This window comes from Fusarium solani (assembly GCF_023522795.1).
Source record: "Fusarium solani strain SB1 chromosome Unknown bctg00000012, whole genome shotgun sequence".
In the NCBI taxonomy this organism is placed as follows: domain Eukaryota; kingdom Fungi; phylum Ascomycota; class Sordariomycetes; order Hypocreales; family Nectriaceae; genus Fusarium; species Fusarium solani.
In genome coordinates, this window is record NW_027072146.1 from 483,366 (window position 1) to 507,437 (window position 24,072).

A 24,072-nucleotide genomic window follows, 5' to 3' on the forward strand; every position below is an offset into this window, starting at 1 on the left:
TAAAAGAGGTCTAAAGTGTTGATGATCGTCTTCGCCGCTATAGCGTCTCGTTTATTTTTTTCAGCATTGTGCCACCTTTCTTAAGGCCGCTTAAGGACTCTTGAACCGACATGGCGTTGTACTCGGGATGTCAAGATGCTTCACCAACTGACTCATGTGGTGAATGACTGGTATTTGGTGTCCATATAGAAGCCTCTGGGATTCTTGTGCCGTGGGCGAGTACATGATGGCAACCAACTGCGCATCCAATGCCCCTTTGATGTCCGAGTCGGCACAGTCACCGACCATAATTGTCTGAGGAGGAGCGCCGAGTTGTTTCATCGCATATTGAAAGATTCGCCGATCGGGTTTCCGATAACCTGCTTCCTCCGAGGTGATGATGCGGTCGACCAGATGCCGTATTCCGATGGCCTCGGCCTTGGCTGCCTGGTCTTCGGTTTGCTCATTGGTGATTACGCAAATGCGATATCCATGCTTACGTAGTCCAAGCAGCGTCTCGAAGCTTCCTGGCGTTGCTCTTCGGCTGGCTCTGTATACTGCCTTGTACCCAGCACGGAACGCCTTGACCTCGTCAAGGCTGGGTTCCGGCAGGCCAATAGCTGTGAAGAATAAACGGATCTTCCGTGTGTCGGCCTCTTCGTAAGTGATCACCCTGTTCAGATAATCATTATAGGCTTGTTGAAGGGCGGTGTTATACTTGTCGATCAACTCCTCCACATTCTTTCCCGCAAGACCAGGATATGTTAGCTGTATTGCGGTTGTTGCAAGATGTAGCGAGTGGTAGTGGTCGAATAGCGTGCCGTCTAGGTCAAAGAAGACGACCATGGTGGGTGTTGGTTCCATGATGATTCTGTTGTGGCGAGCAAACAAGATTCTGACCAAAGATGAGTGAGTTGAGGCTGGCTAGAAGACAAGTCACGAATCAAGGGCCAAGATGTTGAATTTAAAGCAAGGGATCGGCTCGACTGTTACGGTGAGTTTTAAGGTCCCATGCCGACCTTATCAACACATTTCTTTCAAGGTTTCTCACCAAAACTTGTATTTCCCTTCAACTGACAGAAACCCTCCCTAACAGCATCATAGACTCATCAACCATTTATCAAGGTACTCCGAATCCTCCATCTTTTTCAGCAACTCCTCGTACCTCTTCCCCTCAGCCATACCCTCTTGCAACGACTGCGGTATGTCGGGGCATTTCTTCACATCATCCCACTCCGTCGCGCCAAAATCTCGCAACACGGCGCACCGCTCCTCCATGGTTCCACAGGCAGCCAGCCGGGACCAGTCGTCTGGCTTTTCGGGTGCATCATGCTCTGGTAGCCGCAGAGAGGAGTCTCCCGCGAACGTTTTGAGCAGAAGAATAGGCTGTCCGTTCTCTCCTAGGGAAGACGTAGAGGAAGACATTGAAGGGTAAGCAACGTGCAAATTGGGCGGATAATGGTAACCGTAGGGGTAGGACGAGTCTGGCTGGTGCGCTTCGAATTTAAGGCTGGGCCACCATCGAGCACCGAGCTGCATGAGGCGAAGGGCGAGTGTGTCTTCCTCCTTCAGGGATTCTTCATCTACGGGAATTTGGCTAAAGGACTCTCGGGATGAGCGTGGAAGCCCAAGCCATTCGAGTTCAACGCCTGTGAATCGGCCCAGGACCACGCCACCCACTGACGGATAGGCAATGACTTTATAGTTGTAGAGACTGGGTATGATTCGGTGCTGGTGGCCATTGGGGGGCTTAACAGAATCCATTTCTGGACACAAGGGGGTAGTGCTTTTCATGGTGAGATGTAATTCTAGTTCAACAATGATGAAGAGAGAAAGGAGTGCGGGGAAGTTACGACAAAAACGTCCAACAAAGTCACGTGTAAGTAAGCCCAGAGGTCTGAGATCTGAGGGCTCGAGAGTCGGTTGTCTTTGGTCTGGGGAAAGGCATGCCTCTCAACCCGACTTTTCAGCTGATACTCTCAGGCTGACTAAATATTTAATACCAAGACCCCTAGTCATGTTCCTAGTGCATCCTATCTAGGTCCTTGTGAATGAGCATGCTCGTTCTCGTAATCCGTATTCACAGTGCCTCAGCCCCCTTGTGTGGGCCGAATATCCTTGCAAATGGCCCGTCAAGGATGACAGTTGCAGGTCCTGCGTGTTCCAGAAAATAGACAGCCTTGTCCTAGCTCACGTAAACATCAGCAGCAGTGTGCCCCTTTGAGGCGTCAGAGCGACATGCGCTAAGACTGAGCAGCTGCGTGTAATCTATCCTTGCATCAAGGAAAACACCCAATTGAGTATGCAAAGCGACCAAGATATACGGGTTACGTGAAGTCGGGTTATAAATAAGGACGAGTTCTCCAAGGCCTATGATGTTCCGTTCTGATCTCAAACAAACAGTCCAAGCCTGGAACACGAGTGCTTGCGAATTACTTTCCCATCCCCACAATGTTGTTTCTCTCCTCATTCATATGCCTTCTCTTGACTGGCGTGCGAGGCTTACCACAAGGCAACCCGGTCGCATCGGCTATAACCGTAGCAGGCGACGATCTGCCAGCCGGACCAGACGAGGGTTTGCCAGCTGGTCCAGACCAAGGACAGCCAGCCGGGCCAGACCAAGGGCAGCCAGCTGGGGTTGTGGACACCATGACAGTTGAGGACATGAAGAATGCCTTCCCTCCACGCGACCCGGCCGACGCTCAGAATTGGTATGGAACAAGTTTGTTTGGTTTCAAGTAAGTATTCCTCTGTCCCCCTGTATTCTCGCCAATACCTGACCAACTATGCTATAGCGGGTGTGATGAGAAGGACAAGACGTGGAGAGAGAAGATCATTGAAGCGTATTCTGACGCCAACGAGTTGATCAACCATGAAGATCTAACAGAGAATCTCGACTTCAACTCTGCTGCTGCTCTCCAGTACTTGGGTCCTTCAGGACTCAACAAAGATCAGCAAGCTCAGATACAGAATGTGATAACCAATGTGGCGACTGTTAAGGAGGGTGCCAGCTGGTTTACTCCCAACTGGATTCGTGTAAGTCTCATCACTCAGTTCCAACATTAGTATCAAGTTTGCAAGTTAGCTCAATGACTCAGGTGCGATGCGATGATCCGTTGAACCACTGCCTAGAAGACCCAGAAGACCCAGATGATCCTAAATGTCCACCAGCATCTACCCAAGGCGAGGATCAGTCAGCCGAAACTGTCGCTTATGCGAGGAATCCATTTGAGAAAGAGAACGACAAGTACTCGGAGATTTCATTCTGCCCAGTGTTTTTTCGTATGCGCAACTTGGGCAATGCTATGGCTTTTGGATCCGGCCATAGTCACCCCATCTTGAAGGCTGACCTGAGAAATTATGAGGGGCGCGGTAAGGGAAAAGCTCTTCCAGGTAGCTACTCCTACTAACATTATCAGCTGATACTTTCTTACACGAGCTGTTGCACCTTGACTTGGCCGCCAACTCCAAGGGCGGTAACCCAAATCCAGATATCCGGGACCTTCTTATCAAGTTCACCTTTGGTACTGGTCCAGATAAAGGAAAGAGGTCGGAATGGACCAAGGTCTACGGTCCCCGTCTAGCCAAGATTCTGGCCAGTTTCCAGCCATGGCGCCGAGATCAGTCTCTGGGCTACTTTATCCAACGCAGTGACGACAGCTACACCATGTTCATTCTGGCAAAATACGTCGAGAGGAAGTTTGGATTCTATCCATACATTCCCATGATCTACGACCAGATTAACGACATGCCTCTCGTTCCGCCCCGAGATAGAAACGACCAGCCCGAACTGAGCGGCTTGGTACCTTTCGAAAAGAACGATACTGAGCCGGCCGTTTTCCTTGATTTCACTCAGAACGGTGACGGAATTTGCCCATCTCTCTACGAAGGAGGATCTGGAGAGGACGTGGAGATTGGTGCCCCTCATGACAGGTCCTTATACCCTGACTGGTATTGGGAGCAGTACAACGGCTGGATTAAGGAGATCGAGGGTTTTCTCGGCACAGCAGAGAACGATACGGCTACGTAGAGTCTTTCGTCTAGCTTATCATTAGTAGTCTACATGTTCAAGACTACCAATGCCCTTTGAGATACGAGTATGTCGATGGTCAGACTAGCCACAACTCTGGAGGAGGTGTAAAACTCCTTACCTTCGGAGAATAAACAAGATTTCCAGTTTCCCGGTTCCACTTCCCCAGGTTTCATCACCTGATGTAACAATCTACCATCTCCCTCATCAATCATCTCCCTGCTGTTAGCCGACTATCGGTGCGCAGTGGCAATGATGCTGTACTGTACCCCGCGTTTACGTGCGGATCCGCGGGCCAGATGTGGTATGGCCAGTGTCGCCCAGCCTTGTTAGCGTCGATAATCCTCCTGATCCTAGACTCAAACATCATTGTCGTTGGCTGGGTTATCTCGCTATCATCAATATGCACGGACACGGTTAACGGAAGCTGATACTCGTGTGCAGTTACTGGACTGTGATCTGGATCCAAAGGTCCAGTATATCGACTGGATTGTCAGCTGAAAGTGCCGCCACCACGCCATGGTGTTTGGGAACATCAATTTATATCTTGGACGCGCCTGCTCCCCACATAAGCAGGGCTCATTTCCTCCTCAAGGCATCTGGCGTATTAGATACCTTCTCATTGCTCATTTTTCTGTCTACTTACCCTATGATGCGCTCTGCGACCGTCTCTACCGAGATGGATGAGTCCTTGGGGGACATCGCGCTTGAGTTACCCAAGAAGGAGGGGCCAGACAGCATGGTCCAAGCTACTGATGGTGCCAGCATTTCCAACGGCGAGACCGAGGAAGACGACCCATACAAGCCACTCTCAGGCGTGGCCATATATGACGGCCGCAGGCTGGTAACCATCCGCGCCATCTTGACTGGTGGTGTGCTTGGCTCTCTGATTGCCTGCTCGAACTTGTATCTCGGTATTATCACCTTGATGGCTAAGTCGAGACCGTTGGACTAATGTGAAAATACCTATCCAGGGTTAAAGTCTGGCTTCGGCGCCGATGCGTCCTTGTTTTCGGCAATCTTTGGCTATGCCATTTGTAGACTCCTCGAGAAGTCCAAGGTGAGACATTGCTCGACTCCCAAGAAGGGCACCTTCAACCTAGATGACGCGCTCACAAGCTCAGATACCCTTCCTGTCCGGCCACTTCGGTCCACACGAGAACAACATCATCCAGGCAACGTCTCTTGGATGTATCGGCGTGGGCTTCATGTTCATGAGCGGCGTACCTGCCATGTACCAGCTGAAGCTTCTTGGACCCGGCCCTCAATCCGACTACGGAAGGATGCTCTGTCTCACACTTGTAGCGGGGTTTTGGGGTCTCGGTTTCGCTGTTCCTCTCAGACGCATGTTTATTCTCAGGTTGGCACGTCAACTAAGCCTCTACTTTCCTCTAGGACAAGCATCAGCCATTACGATACGCGCCCTTCACTCGAATACTGAGGGCTCCATGGGAGCCAGGGACAAGATCAAGTCAATCAGCTACTCCTTTTCGGCATCTGTTGTATGGTCCGTCGCTACCTCTTACGCCCCAGGAATTCTCTACCAGTGGAATCCTTTTTGGTGGATCTACAAATGGGGGGGCCATGTTGTCCTAAGTGCCGTGAACTGGGGCTGGCTCTCCTGGCAATGGTCCCCTTCTATGATCGGAGTGGGCATGCTCATCGATCTCAACGCTTCCTTGTCCTACCTTCTCGGAACAGTTCTGGCCTGGGGTGTCATTGGGCCAATAATCGTGGCAAAGGGTGAAGCCATTGGGATTCCCTATGACCGCACCAACCCCAAGCTGATCACCTACAATGCCTTTGTTCCCGAGCAGCTGAAGACGAACCCTTCGCCTCGATACTGGGTGCTGTGGCCAGCCGTGTTGATGATGCTTGCCGCATCCATCGCCACGATTCTCCTAGAGACCAAGAACTTTGGAAAACTTGGCAAGTATGGCCTCCAGCGGCTGGAGTCCAGGGTTGCTAAGCATACGGGAAGACGCCTGCTCTTCAAGGCCGACTCTGATCCGGGGGCTCTGGCCCTCGGAGACTTTGAGATACGAGATCCTGTGCCGAGGAAATACCAGGTCCGGTGGTGGGAGTGGTCATCTGTGACAGTTGTGGCATTCGTGTTTGCCACCATCACTCTCAAGTACACCTTTGGTGTGCCCCCTGCACTCATTCTCCTCAATGTATTCCTGGGCTTTATTTGGTCGTTCGTGGTGATCCAAGTCTTTGGAGCCTCTGGCACCAACCCCATCTCGGCCGTTGCGAAGGGTTCCCAATTTGTTACCGGCGGCGTCCTTCGTAACCAGGTCGAGAAGCAGGGATTTGAGCACGCTGCCCGTTCCACTCTCGTGGGAACTGTCCTGTCTTCTGCGGCTGCCAACCAGGCTGGCGAGCTGTGCCAGGATTTCCGCACTGGCTTTCTCTTGGGAACGCCAGCCCGGGCTCAGTGGCACGCTCAGTTGTTGGGTACGCTCATGGCTGTCTTTCTGTCCCCAGGCCTGTTTGTCTTGTTCACCAAAGCGTTTCCCTGCATCACCGACGCATCGGCCACGACCTGCCAGTTTGCTCTGCCATCAGTCACGGCATGGCGAGTGGTAACTGAGGCCATTCTTGCTGAAGAGTTCCCCATCAGCCAGTCCAGTTGGATATTTTCTGTCGTCTTTTCTATTGTGGGAATGGCTCTTGTTATCCTAAAGCGCTACTTGGTACAGAGGCCGCATTTAAAGAAGTGGGATGCATTTGTACCAAACATGTCGCTTGTTGGACTCGCAATGACCATTCCTGGATCTACCACGACAGTCACAGTGGCCATCGGCTCAGTCATTGCGTGGGTATGGAACAAACGCTGGCCCAAGTCCCACGCCAGGTTCATGTACGCCGTCGCATCGGGCGGTATTGCGGGAGAGGGTGTCGGCTATGTTGTCCTCAGTGTTCTCCAGATCGCGGGTGTCGGCGGTAGTGAGCTTGGAACAATGATTGGATGTCCTGGAGGTGCGTGCTAAGCTGTCGGAATGGGTTCCCAAAAGGAGTACTGGCGATGGAGCTGGCGCCTACTAGCCCTGATTGGGACATAAGGTCCGCCGATATCTTGCAAGGAGACCTGTATCCATAGCATCTTTTTCTTATATATGGGACAGTATGACTGATCTGATATCGCTTCTATCCCCAAAGACAAATCTCAGATTCCCTTAAACCAAGCTATCATACTATCTCATTATTCGTGACAATCGACGACAATCCACCAACATGACACAAAAGTTTACCCCCATCTTCACGACCGAGGGCGCCAAGCCTCTCCCCAGTTCTCACAGGCCGTTGTGTACAATGGCCTTGTGTATGTTTCCGGGAACGTTGCTTTCAAACCTGGGCCCAAGGCCGAGCTGGTGGAGGGAACGACAAAAGACCGAGCGGTAAGTGACAGGACCTGATATGCCGGTTGCAGCACTGAACCCAAAGTTTTAATTAGACACAAATTCTTTCCAATATTCAAGCGGTTTTGCAGGCAGCTGGAAGCAGTCTTGACAATGTCATCAAGATGAACATCTACCTCACAGACATGGCCAACTTTGGTGTTTTGAACGAAGCCTACGACGAGTTTTTTACGCAGGATATTAAGCCAGTAGGTGGTCTCTTGTTACTTAGGAAGGAAGAAACTAATATTAGTAATTCAGGCCAGAACTTGCGTGGCTGTGCACCAGCTGCCTTTTGGAACCGACGTTGAGATCGAGTGCACGGCGTTCGTGAATGCATAGGAGAGCTCACTGAGATGCTGGGCGGTGTTATATCTGAATAAGACGATATGAATTAAACCAAGGCCTAAATCTTTATGCCCATTCGCTGCGCTTGGGTATCGGTAACGTGCCGTAGTCTCATCTCTGAGGCCTTCTGTGAGCGACTTGCCCCTGGGATACTTAATCTTGTGACTCCAGTTTCTTTTAGTAGAACCACTTCCTAATGAAATTTAGCGCTGTAATCGTATATTGGAGCCAAAAAAAACCCCCCCAAAAAAAAGCCTCTAACTTAAATCATGGAGAGGTGTCGCCTCCCCTTTCTGGACATGAGAGGAGCCTACCATTACACTGAAAAGACATCTTTTACTACTATGTCTAATACTGTATCTAACTTAATGAAGACAGAGGGGTCTAAAAGCACGCACCTACTACTCTTCCAGTGAATACACATGATCTCGAGCAGTCAGGCCAAGTTACGACGTCGTAGGCCACAGCAGTTGACCCTGAGGCGACTTGACCAGAAGTCCCCCTTTCCAGACATATCGAATATTCTCTGGGCTGTCAAAGAGATGAACATTATCCAAGGGGTTCTCCTCAAGAGCAATCAGGTCAGCATCCCAACCCTTCTGGATAAGCCCCTTCTTCGGCGCAAGGGCTCCAAGGGTCTCGGCCGAGTTGATGGTCCCAGCCTCGATGGCCTGGAGCGGAGTCAAACCCGCCTTGACGGCATAAGCGACTTCGTGGCCGTTCTTACCATGGGCCGTGTCTGTCCCGGATCAGACCCGGCAATGTCGGTGCCCAGTGCGATCTTGACACCCTTACGTACGGCGGTCTGGTATGCTCTCAAGTGAGATTCGGCAATGTTGACCATCTTCTTGGCCGTGGGTGGGTTAAGCTTGTCGAGATTCTTGAGGCCCGCTTCAATGACATGACGAGTCGCCACGAGCGTGACGCCGTTTTCTGCCATCAGCTCGGCCGCCTCATCGTCGATGTAGCTTCCATGCTCGATCGTGTGAGCGCCCGCCCTAACAGCTGCCATGATACCATCTTTCCCGTGCGCATGAATAGCTACCGACCGACCCTGGAAAGTGGCTTCGTCAACCAGAGCAGCGAGCTCTGCATCGGAATATTGCCTGTACTTTGGGTCGTCCTGAGTGCTGAGGACACCACCGGTCGCAACCACCTTGATACAGCGAGCCCCTCGCCTGATCTGTTGCCGGACAGCCTTGCGACATTCATCCACGCCGTCGGCTATTACAAGAGCACTAACACCCGGCCAAGGGTTGCTACTTGAAGTGCCCTGGCGGGAATAGACATAGTCAGATGGCAGAGTGCAAGCGTCACAACTTCCACCTGTTATGCCGATAGCAGCGCCCGCTCCAAAGATGTTGGGCCCAAGGATGATGCCACTTTCTATCAGAGGGGCCGCCTCGGTTGCGTAAGAGCCCACATCTCTCACTGAAGTAAACCCAGCCATGAGGGTTTGATGGAGGCCGCGTGTGATGGCAGCCCCCAGCGTTGCAGGGTGAGTCAAGACCATGTCAGGAAAGTCGACATTGATAGTGCCGATAAAGTGGGTATGGCAGTCCCAAAGGCCCGGAAGAAGGTATTGCACCGAAACCCGCTGTACTGAGGCGAGAGATCGAGGCAGCTCTGACTGAGGCCCAACAAAGGTGATAGATCCAGTGTCGAGAGAGATGCCGACGGCAGCGTTGAAGATGGGTTCGCCTCGTCCTGGGATCAGACAGTGGGCAAAGATGCAGGCCGATGAAGAGTTTCCATCATGGTTGTTGGTCTGGTAGGCTGCATTCACTCGAGAAGTGACCGAGAGAGGTGGGGGAAACTGGGCACGTGGAGACGAGTTGACGGTAGTCCAGCCATCGATAGAGTTGTCTGAAGAAGAGCTCCATTGTCGAGAGGGTTTCTCAGGTGTATGTTCCTGATGTTGACAACTGCAGGACGTCTCCACTTGATAGTGGCTGTCTGGGACAAAGTAGGCCTGGCTTGGATTCATGGTGTTTGGGTCTCGATTCTTCAGGAGAGTCATATCTTGCAAGATGATGCGATGCAATACGATCTTTTTGCTTCACATTGTTGAATTCGATCACCAACTATTCTTAATAAACCACCTTTCAACTCAGTCAATCCGAAGTCTTGGTCAGTTTAGACCCCTGCATCCGCCGTGGAGAAGTCAGTTCGGCAAGTAGCTATCTCGTGCGTTCCCGCATACCCGATTAGGCAAGTCGGTTCACTCGCCTAAAAGGGGCTCCCGATCCGCTACCTTCAACCTCATGATCCACACGCATGCTCCAGTTGGTCGAGAGCTGCCCGAATCCGCCGGATCCCCAAGAGTGGCGCCGAGGTCTTGCGTAAAGACAAGCCGGAAATGGCCAGGGAGATCGCAGCCGGCGAACTAGAGGTCGGTTAATGGGGCACTTGAGAGGAGAGTGAGATTACTTACCTGGCCTGCATTCAAGAAAACCCTGTGATCAATAAGCCATTCGCAGAGCTGAAGTTCGGGGCTCAAGGCATTGTCGGTCGCTGGTGGTCTACCAGCCGGGTCTTGAAAATGGTGGATCCAAGCGCTCAGATCGATGAAGACGAACAAACCAGCTTCAGCTCGTTCAAATGGAATTCTATGTGTCTCGAGTGCAGTGGCAACTTGGTGATAGGCATGGCTGAGCCTTGGTCTGTATGCGTCGAGGTATTCTTGAACCAGGTCCAGTTGCTCGAGAAAGTGAGTCACGAACTTGTCTGACATGACGGTGAGCCAAGTGAACCATCTGTGCGTACAAGAGTGGTTAGACATGATTCTCGTACAACTTGTGCAATCTGGAGGATGCAGGAGGGCACTGACGTGATTTTAGAGACGGCAGCGCGAACTCGAGCATTTCTGCTGACCAGAAATGCCATTCGTACGCCTCCCATATTAAAGTCCTTGCTGAGTCCGTAGAGGCAGTGAACATTCTCTTGAGCACAGATATTGAGAATGCTTGTCGGTGGAACTGTTCTACTGTGGCCGTGTTCCTGGCCCAAGTTGGAGAAGCTGGACAATGCGTAGATCTCATCAACGACGAGATGCATCTGCCGTTGGGCACACCACGACGCCAGTGCTTCAAGGGTGTCCTTGGAATACCATCGCCCTTGGGGATTTGAAGGATTGCTCAGGCACAACATGCGACACTTGACATTGAGTTTGTCCCGGGCATTATCAGCAGCAGCTTCAAGCGCCTCAATGAACTCGTCCAATCTGTCAGTCCCGAACGGGTCTTTCAGGCCGGTCGTCGAAACTGGTACTGTGACAAGGCCGGTTCGTACACTTAGGTCAAAGTCGAGCATGTAAAACCCGGGCGTGGTATAAAGGACTCCATCCCCTTCGTCGCAGAGAGTCCACGCCATCATGTTGAGCAGCGAGGTGACCCCGTTGGCTGCCAACACCTGCTCAGCAGCGACTGGCTCTGCCGGATCGAAGAAGCGGTTAAAGAATGCGGCTGCAGCACTGAGTAGGTCTTGGGACCCGCTGAGAGGCCCATAAGACAAGGCTTCAGACGTGAAGTGTAGGTTCTTGTCTGCGTATGCGCTCATCCAATCCTCCATCAGACCGTTGAGCGCCCCCGAAAGGTTGATGAGACCGTCTGGCTTGTTTTGAGCGTCATATTTCGGCCGAGATTTGACTTGTTGCATAAGAGTCCAGGCAGGACCTTGGTCCAGGGTGGCAGACGCTCGTGCCGAGGGTGGGAAGTTTTGGGCCATGATTGAATTGTCCGATACGGTATGAACAAGAATAATGTTGAATTGAGACGAGTGCCTAGTGAATACTGATAACTGACAACTTATCTATACAATAGACGGAGTTTTGCTGAGCTTGTTGACTGACTCCGGCTTCCACGGGCGGCACAATTGGAACCCGCTGCAAGCCGAGACTCGCTTCAGTGGAAGCATGGGATGGCGCGGTGTCGTTAATACAGTTCCGATCCCTTATCACCACTACTCGGCCTGCCCCTGTCCACTGGCACTGGGATAGCGGGTGACAGTGGGCGGCTGGGGCCCAGGGAACCCCTACGCTAACTCACCAATGACGGAATGGAGCCAGGTTATCATTATCATTTGGGCCGAAGCCGCTAAAATGCGGGGGCGCCGATCCAGTGTCACCACTGAGCAAAGACTTCTCTCCCCAACATCAACAGTGACTGGGACCATCTGAAGCAGAACCAACGACACCAAGCACCGCGGCAGCATCAGGGTGAGATACAAGCCAAGATACGAGACACGAAGTAGCAGCAGGAAACGGTCTGGTTGCAAGAGGCTCGCCATGTATGCCCCTGCGCCACCACGCAACAAGAAGACAGACATCACACGAAGCCGAAGTGGCTGCGCTCGATGCCGCCAGAAACGAAGAAAGGTAACGCTAGAGAGAAATCACTCTTCTGCATAGAGACGGCTGCTGACCAACACCTCGCATAGTGTGATGAGGGCAAGCCGAGCTGCAGGCGTTGTGTATCAGCCATGGCCGACTGTGAGTATGGGGCCATCACACTGAAGTTCAGAGAGGCGACGCGATGGGCAGCGCAAAAGGTTGAACTTGGAAAGGCCATGCCATCAGCTACAACAACAAAAACTACTCCTTCGCCACCACACACCTTGACAGAGATGGTTCAAGGATACAGGGCGTCCATTTCAGACGAAAGCACAGTCACGCCTGTTTACCAGCAGGTGTCGCCGCCTCGAGAGATCGAAGTACCCTCAGCGGCATTCTACCGAGGTGCACCGCCTGCTTCCTTCTTGGCCGACCAGAACGATTGTAGCCAGAGCTCAGTTGGGGTCCCCGAGCTGGGCGCCGAGGCTGATCCCTCGCCCATATCCATCGCTGCTGTAGACCCCCCTACGAGCAGTCAAGGTTCCATGGCCGGATCTTTGCTGCACTCTTTCTACTCCCCAAAGTGGACTGGGGCCACCCTGGGTCAGCTTGGATTTGATCTTGCATCAACCACAGCAGGTGCCGACGATGCTCTATATCCCAATCTCCTTGATTTCCCTGATAGCCTGGTAGATACGGGATTGGAAGAGCCTTTCTGGGACGACATTATGATGCACAACGCAGTTGGAGACTCGCCGGCATCACCAATTCAACAACAGTCAACTGATACTGATGTCCATGGGAATTGTGAAATCGATCCAACATGTCAGCCCTTGGTACTTGACGATCCACAACAACTACCTGACCAGCAACAATCATCTCCGTCAGCTGAACGGAATCACCAAACATCAAAAGTGAATACCAGCCATGGAAACCGTCTTCCATCTGTCCAGCTACCATGGCCAAAAGCTCAGAAGCCGCCCCCTGGATCAAAGATCTCTGTGGGCCACAGAATCTACCTCGCCCATTTCAAGGTTGCCGTATTAAAGGCTTTCCCTCTCGAGCTACCATTCTTGTGGGACATGGTCATCAAGTCAGAGCCCGTTCGTTACGCCGCTCTATCACTTTCGGCAGCAAATCTCGCCAACTTACAGGGCCAGCAACCAGACGACAACGGATCCGCCTGGGTCGCTATGCCAGTCCACTCTGCTAGAGCTTCCGCCTTCTCCACACACACTGTTGAAGCGTTGGAAAGCGGTACAGCCGTATCTTTGGATGCTCGGCTTGTAACCATGATTCTAGTCGTCTTTTACGAGCTTGAAGCCAGCTCTTTTAGCAGTGCATCCCACTCCCTTTCGATATTGAATGTCATGATCCTCAGCTGCCCCGAGGATGTCTTGTTGTCAACCAACGGCCGCACCATCATTCAGTGGTGGCTTCACCTTCGGATATTCATAGCCGATGCCCAGGGTCCATATAGCCTCTACGGACCCGAGGATCCCACCGAGTCATTGATCAACCAGTTGGAGGTGAGGGTCGCCGGAGCTCCACAGATGATCGACTTGATTACGACCAAGGCCACTCGAATCTGGCACCGCGTCCTAGTAGCCAAGTGCTTCGAGGCACCAGGAGACAGGCCAGTTGACACTATGAGAAAGGTGGATGACTGGTGGAGGATCTTGAAGGGGAACCACTTGTGTGAACCTGCACGAGATGACCAAAACCGGATTTTGGGCGAAGATGAGCTGTATGAGGAATTGGAGAAGTTGCAAAGGACCTTGGACACTTGTGATGCCCCAAGCGGATTCCAGCCAAGCATGCTCGAAGAAGGTCCGGCTTCTCAAGAAATCTTGCCCCTCCACTTCCCCAACCACCGCCGCGCCATAGAGGTGGCTGATTTTGCGTTTGCTCACATCGTATGCAGCCAAGGGCGCCTTCGTGCTCTGGTGGAACGCTCAAAAGACCTGCCACGCCAGTTCCCAGACACGACTTTGGATATAACGACTACCATGGACCCATGGGTTTGCCTCTTATCACGCACCGTTGCTGGTCTTGATGTCTCCAAGTGCGCAAGAGAAAACACATATAGGAGAGGAATCGTGAGCTCCCTCTTTTATGCTGGACTTTTCTATCCTGGCCAGGTCTCATCAAAGTTCATCACCGATGCCGTCAAACGGATGATTGAGGCCCGAATGGAGTTTGAAAACCCCTTCTACCCTCTCCGTGCATTTCTAGACTTTCAAAAATCATTGCAGCACCAAGTGGCGGGTGGTAGGACGGTATTCTTTGTTTGTTCAACGCACGACGAATGGACAACCAGAGAGACCCTGTTATCTGGACGGGAAGAAGAGTATTTAATGATTCTTGGTTGCGAACCGGACGGTCGATACTTTAATGATTTGGTCCCTTTCACCCAGACATAGAAATGTGCAAAGACTTGTTTACACGATCAGACCAATAGTATATGCAGTATATGGCATCAACGCATGCTAAGGTACCTACGCAGGGGGCAGGGGGCAAGAGCTATTCTTTCTTCACATCTTGCCTTGCTAGGAGGCCAGCTTCATCCCATAGTGCGAAATAAATAGATATCTAACAAACTCTACCACCGCGATGGGTAATCTCTATTCCTAGATAGTTACTTCGAAGCAACGTTTCCTCATTTCAAAAGCCACGCCCCCAAGACAGCCGAGATTGATTCTGGTTGAAAGTAGGGGGCAAAGTGCCCAGCCTCATCAACAGCGTATAATTGTAGGCGATCAGTTCCCTTCCAGAATCCACCCCTCTGTGCACCCCGCCTGTCTTCCCTAGAGGATGCCAGTTTGCCGTCTTTAAAAAACCAGTTCTCGTAGCTGAGGCTTCGATATTGCGCTTGGCCCTTCCAAGGCTGCGCATCCAACAATCGCATTTGTCCGGGGGTGTTACTAATAGATGATATTTAGATTCAGAGACGGGAGAAGAAGAACGAATAGTGATGTATTCAAGAGGGTACTTGCATGATGATGTCATTGTTACCATTGATAACGAGTATTCGAATGTCAGTGTTGTCGAGTAGCCAAGTCAACTCACGAGTGACGGGCTGATACAGGTACTCGGCCTTGACCCAACGGATATTAGTATCAAAGTCAATCAGCTCAAAAGGGAATCCCGAGAAGCCAAGCCTTTCTTGAACCCAGGGTTGGTTAAAGAATGTCCAAGTCTCCCCATGTGCAAAGTTGGAGCACAGCGGAGGCTTCTCGCAGGGGTGACGACCTGGAAGACATCAGCAATCTGAATCAGAAGCTCTAGACTATATCCTAAGACTGGTTTAGAATCTTGGATTAGCTGTGACTTACTATCATAAGGGTCCCAGCCCCCTGGGCGAATATCTCGGGTAAAGTACTTCCCAACAGTGCGCTCGCAAGTGTCCATCATTGAGAGGCAAACCTTGGGGTTGTAGCTCTCTCTGCAGTGAGCCCCCATTAGCTCACAAGTTGGCACTGCAGCAGCCATGTTGGCGCAGGCAGTTTCGTTCATCAGTGGTGCGGTGCGTAATTGGGAAACAGGGTCCCAGTCAGTGCAGAAAAAGTCGTAGTAGCCAGAAGATTGATACGATGAATCGATGTAACCATCAACGATAACTGCCGAGGAGATGTTGATGTGGGGATCTAGCCCTCGAGCGACTCTCTCATGCTCTAGCTCCATGATATACTTGGTATAACCAGTAACGTAGTGGCCCCCCATTGACTCGCCTGTTATGTGCCAAGGGCGCCCGTAGAAGTCGGGGAATACTTCTGTAGAGAGGGTAAATAGGAACAAGTAGATATCTCGCGCGCCCTGTTCAAGGCTCACGGCAATGTCGTCACGGTTGGCAATCTCTGAGAAGCCAACGCCGATCGGCTGGCTGGGACGAAATGTTAGAGAGACGGACATGCCAAAGATGACCATTTCAAGACGGCCACTTACTCGATATAAATGACATTGGCGTGATCCGTCCACGAATACTCCAGGCGTCTTGTCGAGTTTCCATCTGGATTGACCGTGCAAGGGCCGGTGCCGAGGAAGCAGCCTAGCTCTCCAGTTGCACCAGGGCCGCTTGTGATTTCCTCCCGTCAGCAAGTGGTGCGGTTGGCTCATCCCCCCCTAATGTGATACTCACCCACTCATCCAAAGTAGTAGAGGATCCGTGTCTGGCTTGCTGCGGCTCTGGAAGTACCCTAGACAGCGTCAGTATGGCAAGTCAAGATACCATTAACAGAAGGAGCGGGAGTAACTACTCACAAAAAAACATGGACTTTTCTGATGTGATGTTGACGGTGCCAGTCCAGTATCGGGATCCAGCGTCGCAGAGGTCAGGGGACTGCTCTCTAACGTCAAACTTGACATTTTGATGGGCATTTGCCATGGGCTTTTGGACCTGGGCGCTGACCAGGCATCCCATAGCAGCCAGAGGCAGCACCGGAATTCTTCTAAAGAGTCTCATTGTGGCCGGCTCGTGATATGGCACCCTGGGACAAGAAGTCAATCGATATTGATAACAGCCTTACTCTAGGGCAGTCAACGGTGGAGTAACGTTACTTATTTCCGGCACCACAAAGCCGGCTCCCTGCTAGGTAGAGTTGCGTGGGTGAAGGTGCGGATCGGAGGACCCGATTTGGTTTAGGATCGCACAAAACTTCCTTGTTAGTACTGCGGCGAATACGTTAATTGGTTGTTGAAGTACCTGTATCAGTCACATTTATCGCACGGGGCAGACTCAGCAGCAAGTTACCTCACTTACGTCTACATTCTCACATCAGTTGTTCAAGCAACATGTTACGATTTCTCACCTGGTGCCTTGTAGCCCTGGCCGCGCGGGCACAGACCGCTATTCCACTGGTAGCTTCACCATCGCACCTCGATCCCGGCACTCCCTTCTCTGGCCGTCCTGGCGTCGAGCCCTTCACTTTGCGACTCGGTCACGACACAGCTAGTGTGTGCAACAGTTCGACCCCAGGCACATCTGGTTTCATTACCTCCAAGGACAGACGTCGAGGTCAAAGTTCAATCTTCTTCTGGTTCTTCGAAAGCAAACATGATCCTAAATCAGACCCCGTGATTCTGTGGATGACTGGGTATGCCCCATCTCTGCCTTACCTCCTTTAGACCTACAGGCAATTAACCGTCATGTAGTGGCCCAGGTGCTTCATCTGTAGGTTATGGGCACTTGATGGAACTTGGCCCATGTCGTATCGCTCCCGAGGGCGGATACACTGTTGACAACCCGTTCGGGTGGAATGCCAATGCCACTCTCTTGTTTGTCGAGTGAGTTAAGAGAGAACGTAATGACATATTTTTACTGACTCCCCTTTCTACTCAAGTCAGCCAGTCGGGGTTGGTTATTCTCGCGGAGAGCATAGCTCGCAAGGTCTTCATGATGCTTCCACAACCATGAACCAATTCCTTCGCCAGTTCATGCTGGCGTTTCCTGATCTAGCCGATCGAGACTTTTACATAGCAGGTGAGTCATACGGTGGCTCATGGGTTCCCGCTCTTGCTACGACAATACTACAATCTCAGAGCAACACCACCGACGATGCGGAGCCTATACAAGTCCAAGGAGAAGGCCGTGGTGTTGCTCCCGCCTCACACGATCCTGACAACAGCCCACGGATCAATATTAAGGGCGTCATGATCGGCAATGGCCTCATTCGACGATCGATACAAAACATTGGCTTCTTCGAGACCGTCTGCAATGGACCTGGCAGCTTGTTCAACACGTCTCAATGTTTGCAGTGGGCTCCTCGGGCCATGTGGTGCGAAGAGAATCTCGGCATTTGCGAAACCGACGGCATGAAATCTCCTGACTGCAAAGAGGCCGAGGCCAAGTGCAGCGCAATCAGCAGAGTTGTCGTAGAAGACATGCACCGCAACCCATATGACTTCCGCCAAGAGTGCTATGATCCTGCAGCTTGTTACCCAGAGATGCAGCACATCGATGAGTATCTAAACAGAAGTGATATTAAAAGGGCACTCGGGGTGCCTGAAGAGCTGCCTTTTATCGGCATATCTTTTGACGTTTTAGAGCAATGGGAGAGGGTGGGTGACTTGTGGAGATCGAGTGATAACTACGTCAACTATCTGTTGAAATCTGTAAGTGACGAGGCATTACTGACTATCTTATACTGACTATGGCACATCTGCAGGGTGTTCGTGTTCTCATCTACGTTGGAGACAAAGATCTATACTGCAACTCTGCGGGGATGCGTCTTCTCGTCGACCGAGGCCTCAGCTGGGATGGCCAACCCTTTATCCGGCTCAGGGAGTTGATGCCATGGTACGTTGGAACAAAGGCCGCTGGTCGATGGAAGTCCTTTGAGCCTCTTACCTATGCCGAAATCGCAGATGCTGGGCATCTGTCACCGTTTGACAAGCCTGAGGAGGCACTGACTCTTATCAACGCCTGGATTCAGGGAACACTTCCAAGTTCGTAGTAACAGCTTGCACATAGTCTTTCAGGGTAGATGACGATTATTGAGTTTCATTTTAAAATTCCCAAGTCCATTATAGTATTCTTTGCATTATTATTGTCCGCAATGATGACAAGAAATCCAACTTGCAAGTATACGACCATTTCGAAACAGCCGCGTCAAACGCACCGTGTCGAAATATCACAGGTTCAAATTCATAAATAATGACCTCTTCAGCGTAAAGAATATGATGTACAGTACATATTAAAGTGGTAGTTGGTGCTGTGGAAGGAGAGCTCCCACGCCTGCTAGCAGCACCCACCGCAATCCCAGAGTATATTTGCGTATCACTCCCTGTGACGGGTGCGACTAGCTCGCCTTATTGTCTAGGTAGGCCGATTAACCGCTTGTCTCGCGCTCTTGTTGACCGTTTTTGGCAATCCTCGGCCGTTCAACCCTTGCATGGTAACTGATATTACCCGCATTCAATGATATTGCCACCGGGTACCTAGTGACAAGGTCCTAGGAGTCCTGTTTGCTCAAATTGTGCTCTTCACGTGATAACATCTGTTCCTACCGCAACCTCTCGTTCAAGCAGCCCTCTCGCGCTGGATTCAACATATCCTTTGAGAGTCTTTTTGCCTACCCGTAGTGCTGCTCTCCTTGCCCATTGACGTTCGTCATAATGATTGATAATCTCCTGCAGTGGGTATTCAATGCACAGATACGAAACTTTGAGCTCACAATATCCATAGGGTTTCTTTCCTAGTCTGTGTTCTAGTTCATGTGGTGACGGTAGTGCATCGCCTCTGCTCTTCGAGACACGGCCGGAAAGAGCGGAATTTTGCATGGACTACAACCAAAACAATAGGATGCGTAAGCTAGGCTAGCATTTATAGAGTCGTTCTACATGCTAACTGCCTCTTTAGGTAACCAACGTGGCCCTTATTCTGGTTGGCATTCTGGCCAGCTTAAGGTGGGCACAGGGGGAGAGAGGCTCACCAACCACAACCACTTGCCTACCTTCAACCATTGGCGTAATAATCGCATCGACTGCTTCTATCCTGGTTATTCTCTTGAACGAACCGTCTTTGCTGCAGGCCATCTTCGAATTGTCATCATGTGTTATCTGGGCCGTTACTCTGATTTCGGCTCCCAACTTGGACTGGCTCGGGGTTTCTTTTCCGACATTGTACCTATTCGTCTTGATCACTACGTTCAGCAGCCCTTGGACCCCCGATGCCTCAAGTCTCGCCGATCATCCCCTCTCGAGCGCCCCTTGGCTTCACAGAATCGCCCTGTCCTGGCTTGACCCCTTGATGAAGCTAGCGGCGAAAGGAACTCTGTCCAGCGACGACACCTGGCCACTTGACCGCCATATGTCAGTCCGGCACTCACTGGAGCGGCCTGGCCTTCAACCGCACGCCGTACGTCAAAGTTTGTCGGCTGGACTTGGTCGGATGCTTTGGCGCAACTTTAGGGTTGAGATGATGGCGAGCTGCCTCCTTGCTCTCGTCAGCGTGGCAACAGCCTTAGCACAGCCATTCTTTCTCCAATCCTTGCTCGAAAAAGGCGGCATATACTCTGCCTGTGGACTGTTCGCAGCAAGCATCATGGCGAGTGCTACTGACGCTCACATGACATTGCTTCTTCGCAAGGTTGGAGTGCAGGTCAGGTCTGCGTTGACTGCACTGCTTTGTGATGGATGCATGTCTATCGTGAAGGACGAAGAATCGGCTGCTGATCCCACAGTCCTGATTGAGGTTGACTCAGCCAAGATCTTTGAGCTGATCGAGCAATATCATTTCCTCTGGATGGTCCCTCTGCAGGCCACCATCAGCATTGCCGCCCTGGTTCTCCTCCTCGGCTGGCAAAGCGTCCTCGCTGGTTTTCTGTCTCCGGTAAGGCTTTCTCCACCTCTTCTATGTCAAGACCGAAGCTGAACGCTTACTGTTTTCAAGGTTGTGGCTTTACCATTGATCGCTTACACCACCAAGCATATTTCTCGACAAATGGTCCTCGTGATGCAGGCCAAGGACTCGAGAATCGCCCTAGTTACTCAAGTCATCAAACAAGTTAAACAAGTCAAGCTCGGTGCTATGCAGGCCTTGTTTCAGCGCAGGATCGATAAACAACGATCCCAGGAGCTCGAAAAGTACAAAGGAATAGCTTTCCTCAACGCTTGCATGGTTTTTCTCGTCTACGTCATGCCACCAGCATTGATATCCATCACATTCGGTACCGCCATCCTTCTTGGGCATCGCTTGCCCAGCAGCGTGGTTTTTCCAGCCCTCGCCTTCTGCTTCAACATTACACGATCAACATCTTTGCTTCCTCGGTTGGTGATGCTCTACCAGGGTGGCCAAATCTCGTTTGGTCGCATCAAGGAGTTCTTACTTGCCTCTGACGACGAGGCTGTTGCTCTGAACCGAAGTGGGATCCTGGATGAAAGACCAGTCCAGCTTGGAATGCAAAAGTGTGACATTGGGTTCCCAGCGTTCCGAGACTCGTCCAATGTTATTCTCCAAAACTGCACAATGCAGGCAACTTCCAACTCTCTCGTCGGCATATCGGGACCTGTCGGATGTGGCAAGACGACTTTGATTCGTTCCATCATCGGAGAAATCAGTCCTCATGTCGGTCATGTCTGGGTCCATGGGAGAATCGCGTACGCACCACAGGTTCCATTCTTAATCTGCGGCACAGTCCGCGACAACATTCTCTTTGGTCTGCCCTTTGACGGGCCTTTTTATTACCAGGTTCTCGATGCCGTCTCACTCCGATCGGACTTGGCCAGGTTGCCCGAGGGCGATGCCACAATGCTGGGAGGAACCGGCGTTGCTCTATCCGGTGGACAGAAGAGTCGGATTGCCCTGGCAAGGGCAGTTTACGCCCGGCGCGAGGTTGTGGTCCTTGATGACCCCCTCGCAGCTGTGGATGCCAAGGTTCGGGCTCACCTTATCAGGCGTGTTTTGGGACCCCAGGGCATTCTCAAAGACTCGCTTCGAATCGTCACAACGTCGTCCGAAGCTTTGATGTCCTATTCTGATGCACTCTATGTTATTAAAGACGGAGCGTTGTCACCAGCCGAGCGACCCCAGCGAGTTAACCATCATGCTACGGAGCTTGACCCAAGCAGCACGTTGGGCGGGCTTGAGAACGTCGACAAGACTTCGAAACCGTTGTTCGGCTATGGAGCCATCAAGTCAAATGTGTCTGTATCGGTAACAGTCCCAGAGCCCGACAGCGACATGGAAAGCGCACCCCTTTTGCCACCGGCTCCCAAGACAAGTCAACCGACCGACGTTGGTAGTGCTCCAGTACGATTTGATGCGTACCTGAGATTCCTCAAGCTTGCCAAGCATGGTGGTTGGATAGTCGTTCTTGTGACGGCTGGCGCTTCCAAGCTGTTGGACATCTTGGCCGTCTTCTTCCTGAAGCTGTCAAGCGATGAATTCGAGCGTCAGGAACACTCATTCAAGCTTGCTTATTACTCAGCCTGCGCTCTTCTCGGCGGTGTCCTCTCAGCCATCTTCGTTCTCGTCGCCTACTACATCTGCGTCATCCCAGCATCTAGATCCATCCACGCCGAGCTTACGCAAGGGATTCTGGAGGCCAAGTTTGCCTTCTTCGACATGGTCAACCTTGGACAGATTCTCAATCGCTTCACGAATGATATCAACAAGGTCGACAGCTCGGTGAGTGCTGGCTTCATCAGCCTGGTGGCTCTCTGCGTTACAGCATCGGCATCGATCCTCGTCATTGTGGCAGCAACGCCACTGAGCATACTATATCTTGTCCCCATCGGCGGTGTGTATTTCGCGGTTCAGTCATACTATCAACACGCTTGCAGGCAACTCAGGCGCCTTGAAACTCTAGCTCGAGGCCCTATTCTCAATATTGCCAATGAGATTCGCGTTGGAGCGTCTGTCATCAAGACATTCGATCAGACTGCCTCTTTCAAGGAGCAGGCCAGGGATGTCATAGACAATCATATCCGTGTATGGGTCCCCTTTGTATCGCTGGATTCTTGGCTCATACTTCGTCTCCAACTACTCTCCAGGTGCGTCTATAATCTAATCTTCTATCCTACAAGCACAAAGCTAACACTTTACAGCATTGTTCAACTGTTGTCTGCTGTTCTGCTTCTGTGGCTTCGCACACCTGCCAGTACCCTGGGTTTTGTCATGAATTATCTGATTCAGATTACATCTCAGTTCAACACTTTTGTTCAGATGCGTGCCACTCTTGAAGCAGACATGACGTCTGTTGAGCGGATATGGTCCTATGCTGCCAAAGCGCCCGAGAATCAGCATGACGACGAGACGGTCCCGTTGCCAAGCTGGCCTCAAAACCCATCCATCACTTTCAAGAGTTACGAGGCATCCTACAAGGCTGGTGATAGGTCGTGTCTGCATGGCTTGACCTTTACTATCAAGGGAGGTGAGCATGTTGCTGTCGTGGGCCGTACCGGCGCAGGCAAGTCGTCTCTCGTTCTGGCTCTACTTCGCGCCCTAGAGCATGACCCGAGCAAAGGCGGTAGTATCACCATCGACGGAGTTGAAATTGAGCGTGTCAACTTGACGGATTTGCGCAGACGTATAACCCTTCTTCCTCAAGAACCTACAACCTTTGAAGGAACCGTCCGGTTCAACCTCGACCCAGAAGGAGCACGAACTGAAGAACAGCTCCGCGAGGCTCTTGATGTTTGCAATATGCGTCAGATCTTCAACATCAAGCCTCATCAAGATCCGCTAGACTATTACGTTTCTGACTTGGGGTATGTCGAGCTCATGGCATCCAGAACCACATGTCACTTTGCTAAGTATATCTATGTAGGAGAAATTTGTCTGGTGGGCAGGTTCAAATACTCGCACTCGCCCGGGCTATTCTAGCCAAGAACAAAATTGTGATCCTAGACGAAGGTGGGTTACCTGTGGTCTTTGACGTGCTTTGGCTGACACCTCTTCAAGCTACTGCGGCCATGGACGCCTCAACAAGTGCCATCATACACAACGTGATCAAGCACAGATTCCGCAATCACACAGTTATTACCATCACCCATAATATTCACTCGGCTGTGAGTTTTTCTTTTAGTTAGTTGTTCGCTATGCGTCACTGACACACATTCTCCATAGCTCGAACATGACAAGGTTCTGGTAATGCATGATGGTCGGGTGGCAGATTATGCAGCCCCCGGGGAGTTGCTGAAGGACAAGACCTCGATCCTTTCAAAATTGGTTGCTGACGCAAAGACGAAGACGTAAACATGGGTTGTCCGTATTACATAGCGGCTTTAGGCCTATCCTTTGTGTTTTCTTCTGCTGTGTGTTGGAGAAGAATGCGTACGTGATATACTGGCTTGGCTATTTAGCGTGCCACGTTAGGGTAGTTGGTTAACCATCCCTAGGACATACTTGATGGTATCTCTTTAACGTTGTAAATAGTATCTCCTCTAGCCATATTAACATACCTAGAATGATACAAGGCAAGAGAATTCTTTTAAATAAGCTTTCTAGAGATGATTTTTCATCTTGATTCTGAAAGTTCTTCCGA

General features: G+C 51.3%; 8 protein-coding genes across 8 annotated transcripts; 5 read left to right on the top strand and 3 right to left on the bottom strand.

The window, feature by feature from the left end:
• Positions 1-90: 90 nt before the first annotated feature.
• MRS44_016157 (uncharacterized protein) lies at positions 91-1,773 on the bottom strand (the record flags this gene model as incomplete). Its single annotated transcript, XM_046277804.2, has 2 exons — positions 91-850; positions 1,145-1,773. 2 exons carry the CDS (start codon positions 1,771-1,773, stop codon positions 91-93), a joined length of 1,389 nt encoding a protein of 462 aa, XP_046125195.2.
• A 657-nt stretch (positions 1,774-2,430) lies between these two features.
• MRS44_016158 (uncharacterized protein) lies at positions 2,431-4,009 on the top strand (the record flags this gene model as incomplete). Its single annotated transcript, XM_046271723.2, has 4 exons — positions 2,431-2,717; positions 2,775-3,015; positions 3,078-3,351; positions 3,399-4,009. The coding sequence occupies 4 exons, from the start codon at positions 2,431-2,433 to the stop codon at positions 4,007-4,009; spliced, it is 1,413 nt and encodes a 470-aa protein (XP_046125194.2).
• A 652-nt stretch (positions 4,010-4,661) lies between these two features.
• MRS44_016159 (uncharacterized protein) lies at positions 4,662-7,752 on the top strand (the record flags this gene model as incomplete). The annotated part of the gene is made up of 6 exons (XM_046271720.2): positions 4,662-4,923; positions 4,984-5,069; positions 5,134-6,991; positions 7,259-7,410; positions 7,467-7,619; positions 7,672-7,752. 6 exons carry the CDS (start codon positions 4,662-4,664, stop codon positions 7,750-7,752), a joined length of 2,592 nt encoding a protein of 863 aa, XP_046125192.2.
• A 452-nt stretch (positions 7,753-8,204) lies between these two features.
• MRS44_016160 (uncharacterized protein) lies at positions 8,205-11,484 on the bottom strand (the record flags this gene model as incomplete). The annotated part of the gene is made up of 5 exons (XM_046282811.2): positions 8,205-8,497; positions 8,554-9,815; positions 10,032-10,144; positions 10,193-10,514; positions 10,589-11,484. The coding sequence occupies 5 exons, from the start codon at positions 11,482-11,484 to the stop codon at positions 8,205-8,207; spliced, it is 2,886 nt and encodes a 961-aa protein (XP_046125190.2).
• A 559-nt stretch (positions 11,485-12,043) lies between these two features.
• Positions 12,044-14,511, top strand: MRS44_016161 (uncharacterized protein; the record flags this gene model as incomplete). The annotated part of the gene is made up of 2 exons (XM_046273165.2): positions 12,044-12,133; positions 12,196-14,511. 2 exons carry the CDS (start codon positions 12,044-12,046, stop codon positions 14,509-14,511), a joined length of 2,406 nt encoding a protein of 801 aa, XP_046125189.2.
• Positions 14,512-15,068: 557 nt separating this feature from the next.
• MRS44_016162 (uncharacterized protein) lies at positions 15,069-16,550 on the bottom strand (the record flags this gene model as incomplete). The annotated part of the gene is made up of 5 exons (XM_065617911.1): positions 15,069-15,340; positions 15,424-15,971; positions 16,034-16,136; positions 16,231-16,284; positions 16,349-16,550. The coding sequence occupies 5 exons, from the start codon at positions 16,548-16,550 to the stop codon at positions 15,069-15,071; spliced, it is 1,179 nt and encodes a 392-aa protein (XP_065473983.1).
• A 329-nt stretch (positions 16,551-16,879) lies between these two features.
• Positions 16,880-18,540, top strand: MRS44_016163 (uncharacterized protein; the record flags this gene model as incomplete). Its single annotated transcript, XM_046273164.2, has 4 exons — positions 16,880-17,181; positions 17,240-17,371; positions 17,428-18,199; positions 18,253-18,540. The coding sequence occupies 4 exons, from the start codon at positions 16,880-16,882 to the stop codon at positions 18,538-18,540; spliced, it is 1,494 nt and encodes a 497-aa protein (XP_046125187.2).
• A 661-nt stretch (positions 18,541-19,201) lies between these two features.
• On the top strand, positions 19,202-23,783 carry MRS44_016164 (uncharacterized protein; the record flags this gene model as incomplete). The annotated part of the gene is made up of 7 exons (XM_065617912.1): positions 19,202-19,221; positions 19,272-19,392; positions 19,446-20,417; positions 20,478-22,579; positions 22,634-23,296; positions 23,356-23,596; positions 23,655-23,783. 7 exons carry the CDS (start codon positions 19,202-19,204, stop codon positions 23,781-23,783), a joined length of 4,248 nt encoding a protein of 1,415 aa, XP_065473984.1.
• Between the last annotated feature and the right edge of the window lie 289 nt (positions 23,784-24,072).